The 5,495-nt window shown below is 47.2% G+C and overlaps 1 protein-coding gene across 1 annotated transcript in view; it reads left to right on the top strand.

Annotated features, from left to right (window-relative positions):
• Mov10l1 (Mov10 like RISC complex RNA helicase 1) overlaps positions 1-1,321 on the top strand; it is an 82,837-nt gene extending 81,516 nt beyond the window's left edge. Inside the window, exons 24-25 of the mRNA XM_013348818.2 lie at positions 645-782; positions 931-1,321. Coding sequence (XP_013204272.1) covers positions 645-782; positions 931-1,026 — 234 coding nt within the window. The 3' untranslated portion in view covers positions 1,027-1,321. The remainder of the gene's footprint in view (positions 1-644; positions 783-930) is intronic.
• Positions 1,322-5,495: the final 4,174 nt, after the last annotated feature.

The following is a 5,495-nucleotide window of genomic DNA, read 5'->3' as shown; positions in this document are numbered from 1 at the left end:
GGGGGGGGGGGGGGGGGGGGGGTGTCAGGAGCCCAGGTGAAGAGAGTTTAGGAAGAAAAGCCAATGCACGGAGGAGGAATAAGTCAGGAGCCCAGGTGAAGAGAGTTTAGGAAGAAAAGCCAATGCACGGAGGAGGAATAAACTGGTGAAAGACAGATGAGATTGTGCACGCCTTTGATCCTGGCATTTCAGAAGCAGAGGCAGGCAGATCTCTTTGAGTTTGAAGCCCCCTGGTCTATATAGTAAGTTCCAGGACAGCCAGGGCTACATAGTAACACCCTGCCTAAAACAACAAAAGAAAAAAAGGAAAAAAGATAGTGAAAGACAGCCAGCTAGAGAGCAGAGTGCTCAGATGGCGAAAGAAGCCCAACGTTTGCCCCTATCCACCACACAAGGACAGCTTAACTCTCAAACCACTGACTTTTAATTTTTAAAGTATCCTCATTGCAAGCTCATGCTAACTGCTGAGTGAAAATTCAGATGCAAAAAAGAAAATGAAAACCCAGACAGAATCTGTTAGCATCTCAGGGACTTTCTGTCTGCAGACAGATGAGGTCATGTTGCTTCTTAACCTTTCTGGTTTTGTGTAAAAAAAAAAAAACAAACCTTGAAATACCATTTTTATTCATCTTTGTGTCTTGTAGGTGCGGTCAAATGAAGATAGATTTGAAGATGACCGTTATTTTTTGGGTTTCTTGTCCAATTCAAAAAGATTTAATGTTGCAATCACAAGACCCAAAGCATTGCTGATCGTTCTGGGAAACCCTCATGTCCTTGTCAGAGTGAGTTTACAGAACACTGGGCTGCCATGTCTTGATGGAGGAAGTGGGGCGGGATACAGGTCTCAGGAAATGACTTCTGAGGTCAACGATGCACCTGGCACCAGGAGACTCTGGGCCTTCACTTACTTGGCTCTCTTCTTTTCCTCAGGATCCCTGTTTTGGAGCGCTTCTAGAATATAGTGTTACCAACGGTGTCTACACAGGGTGTGATCTACCTCCTGAACTGCAGGCTCTCCAGAAGTGAGCTCTCCAAACCCACTGAAGCCTCAGGACCAGCCTGGATGCCTTTTTGACTTTTCCTGACCCCTGGGCTACAGCAGCCTCTGTCCTGGAGTTTAGTGGTCAGTGTTACTCCACCCTTGTATACCTGAATAGGTGAACAAAGCACCCAGTCAGAAGCACTGTTGAGGAAAGTGCTTTTGTGCTCACTGGTCTAGTGTCAGGATCTGTGGGGCACAGAAGAGTCTGGCCTGTTGACAAGGAGACATTGTGCCTCGCTCTAGGGACCCTTAGGTCCAGATATGCTTCAGTCTTCTATGACTCTTGTGGCTTCCTGGTCTCAAGACTGAACACGGTGTAGGTAGGACCACTGAGTCAGCTGAGCTGCTCCTGCTTCCTTTTACTGACCTTGGTTCACAACAGTTTGTTTCTGCCAGTGGGCAGTCACTGCCACTACCCTCCCCCAAATAAACACTACAGGAACTCCAGCCTCTCTCTGTCTCTGAATCTTCCTGCCTCAGTGATAAGGGTTTTGTCTTTCATTTGCACTCTGCTGGCTAAAATCTCTGGAGTTGGCTCTGCCATCATCTGGTCTGTCCTGATGTAGATGTATGTGAAACAGCAGGAAAGACACCAGCTCCACTCACCTGAGAACCACAGGCCACAGCTGGCTGTGTTGCAACACCTGAGATCTGAGAAGGGTATTGGATGGGATAAAGCCCACCTAGACCTCAGTATTTCTGGAAAGGGGCAGTCAGTAAAGGCCCGTACTCGAGCCCTGCCTGTCCTCCCCGGCCTGTCCCTGCATTCAAGTAGATACCAACTTGTAAGAGCCTTCATGCATTAGGTGAGACGGGCTCCTTGATGGACCAAACTGGACTTCCAAGTGTGTGCTCTAGAGGCAATAAGAAAAGTAAAATTTCACCAAGCTTCCTCTCCCTAGCTTATGGGAGGCCAGGACAATTTCTATGGCTCTGTCATGGTATACTGTAGGCACTGCTGCCAAAAGAACTGCACTTGGAGTGGGGTCTTTCAGAACCCGGTGAGCAGCAGTGTGGAGTTTAGCCCTTTTGTGCAGGTGAGGACTGTCTCCCTGGGGAGAGTTCCCACTCCCTCAGTCCTGCACATGGCTGATGGAACCCTTATGCCCAGATCCTGGGTGCATAGAGAGATCCCCACAGAGGCTTCTGCTCTAAAAGCCTGCACCCATCCTATTACAGTGTTCCCCCTCCACCGTAGGGACTAGACCTGGCGAACTAGAGCACAGAGGGATAATCCCCCCAAAAATTTCAAGAGTCTCTACTACCTCAGGACCACAATGGGCAAGGTACTTTCCTCAGGCAGGGAATGGAGAGCCTTAGGTGAGGGGCTTTGTTTGTTTGGATGGAGCTAAGAGCAGCACAGGCTGGCCAGCCTCCAGCCAACTTTCTCCATTCTTCTCTCATAGCATAGTGATGCTCTGAGTAGGAGTCACAGCCCTTTACCATCCCAGGAAAAACCATAAGCTTCATCCTGCCCATGAAATCCTCGAAGGTGCTGCCCCTTAGTGAGCCTTTTCAGCTTAATTGGTGTCAGGCCTCCACATCTGTGTCATCTTTTGCTCCAGATCAGAACTCAGTTGCAGTGTGGCCACCAAGAAAGGCCTTAGACCTTAGCTATATGAGCAAGTGAGGGCAGGAACAATGACAGGGTTAACACCAAGAGGTAGCTAGCAGGTTCCAGGAAAGGAGCCAGTGATTAGGAATGTCAGGTAGATGTTAGTCCATCAGTGACCTAGTCTACTGAGTACCCAGCTAAAGTTAGTCATGAACCCATGGGCCCTCAGCACCTTTCTACCCCAGAAATAGCCACCCAGCTCAGGGTAACCACATCTGCTCCCGCTTGAACAGAACATCCTATGGCTGAGACAGGTGTAGGGCATACCTCAGAATCTAGAGAGCTGGGACCAAAGGCAGAAGTAAGGTGGGCCAAGGTTAGCATCTCAGGAATAGATGCCAGGATGGTTCACTGTAGGGGACATTATACAGAGCAGGCAGCAGCCTGCATAATTGGGATGACAAAAGAAAGCCTTAGAAAATAGAGTACAGAAGGTCCTCTCTCAGGGATGACAACTCTACCCAGACCAGTGTGACCCCCCTGCCAAGCAAGGACCAAGAACGTGTGTAGGCAGGTAGTCAGAGATAGACTTCCTGCATTTTTCTTTTTAATTGTGCTTACTCTTAACTTGGGTGTTTTATGTGCAGTGCCAGTGGAGTACAGAAGATGGTACAGGGTCCTCTGGAGTTGCAGCTGATTGTTAGTTGCCATGTGGGTTCTAGGAACCAAACCTGGTTCCTCTATGAGCAGCCAGTGCTTTCAGCTACTAAACTATCTCTCCAGCCCCAGTTTCTCATTTTTAAAAGGCTGCTGACAATGTCATTCCAAGTATAATGTACATTTTGCCATTCCAGGGCATAACAGCCACCTGTCAGTATCTTGTGTGAGGTGAAAATGTGCTAACGTTTTATACTACTGTTGCCCAGCAAAGGGACGTCCTGCAAAGCTAGAAATGGTGCTTTTTCCCTCTTGGACCTGTATTTCCACTCTCTGTGGATTTGAACCCCAGGACAAAATATTATGCTTGTCAGTCAAAATGAAAGAAAATGTAAATATTCTTTTTTGGCATATATTTTCTGTTTTGTACCCTAAATGGAATTTCACATTCATCACCCATGGCCCTAGATGACCAAGGAAGCCCAAGCAAACCCTTGATGCCCCTGGCCTCATATCGAAGTGGCAGTTCCCAAGGGAGAGTGATGGGATGGGGAATAGCCCTATGCTGCTTCCTCAGGACATTTAAAATGGAGTTGTGTGTTGTGTGGAATGGCCTCTGCCTACTTAGCTCACCTCAGATACAGAAAGCACTAGTTGCTTTGATTTGTGATCTCATGAAGCTGAACATGACACAAGAGTTGTGCCTATATTGCCATTCTTAATGTTATATAAGTGCCTAATCAAAATGTTGCCAATTTTCATAAAAACTAAGCATGGAGGTAAATTTGAATTGGAAATGCATCTTGCGATAGTCCAACAATAGTTGTTCTTAGCTCTTTGAGAATTTCATACAATATATTTTGATCATTTTCACCCTTCCCCTAATTCCTCCCAGATCTGTCCCCCACTTTATCCACCCTGCTTGTGCCCCCCTTTTCACCCATCAGGTCCAATTTGTGCAGCCCATGTATTGATGTTCAGCCCTCCATTGGAATGTGATCCATTTGCCAGAACAACATTCTTAAACTGACTCCTCAGCAGCTGTCTGCTACCACTTGCTCCCTGGCTAGCAGTACTACTTAATGTCTAACGCATGTCTCCACGCTTATTCATGCTGCCAGAACTGACATGCATTTGCATATGCAACTGCCCTCCTGTTTCTGGAGGACACTATTTCCCTGTATTTATCCACCACCTCTGACTCTTCAAACTCTTCCTGCCCCCTCTTTAGCAATGACCCCTGAGGCTTGGGAGACAGGATGTGATGTCCATGTCCCAATTTAGGGCTGGGCATTCCAGTCTCTTCTTCTCTGCCTCTTAGCCAGTTGTGGGCCTCTGTGTTAATGACCATCTACTGAAAATAGAAGCTTCACTGATGAGGGTGGAAAGGTGCACTAATTAATCAGATTAATTAATACAATGTTCATTTAGCAGAATAGTAGTAGTGGGATCTCCATAGAGCCTGCGACTCATCTAGCCACAGGTTCTACGCCCAACAATGGTTGCCAGGTATGGGTTCATCTTGTGGAGTGGAACATAAATCCGATTAGAAATGGTTGGTTACTCCCATGATGCCTATAGCACTACTACATCAGTGGGCGTTGATAAGTATTTTTCCTTGACTGACAAACCTCTCCACCAACACAGTAATCCCAATCAGACCAAATCAAACCGAATTAGAAGATGCCCAGATTTAATGGGTGCCAGCACTCCCAGGTGGCCCCCCAGGAAAACAAGAGGGGAGCAGAGTACCGAAAGACCACGGAAAGCCAGGAGACCACATGTTCATTCTCTGGGAGGTAGTTTAAATACCTATGGGAGTGGTCTTGACCCTCCCTGAGGAGGGGTCACCATTTGGCAGGCTTTCTTGAAGATGGAGTCTAGACTGTGGCCATTCCCAGGGGAGGGGACTTGGAATGGAGTTTTCTGCCCAACATTTCAGTGTGGATGCCCGGGGGTTGGGGTGAAGCCCCCAACTAAATAGGCGTTTTGTTTCAGACCAGCCATTATTATAGCTTGCAGGGCTTACAACTAGGTTGCTTACTTTCTTCCCCTTGCAGTGTACTTAGCACCGTATAGCACTGTGAAAGCTAGCCAGTAGGAATGGTGCTTCCAGGTCAGTACCTGCTCCATTTCTCCATATCCCATAACTAAATATACCATGTGGTATATCCAGTACTAGGATCTCACTATCAAGTTCTGGAGGGTAACCAAGAACAATGGTAATGTAAGCAAGAACAA

The sequence above is a fragment of the Microtus ochrogaster genome, chromosome 15, assembly GCF_000317375.1.
Source record: "Microtus ochrogaster isolate Prairie Vole_2 chromosome 15, MicOch1.0, whole genome shotgun sequence".
Taxonomy (NCBI): Eukaryota; Metazoa; Chordata; class Mammalia; order Rodentia; family Cricetidae; genus Microtus; species Microtus ochrogaster.
This window is presented reverse-complemented; position numbering and strand designations above follow the sequence as displayed.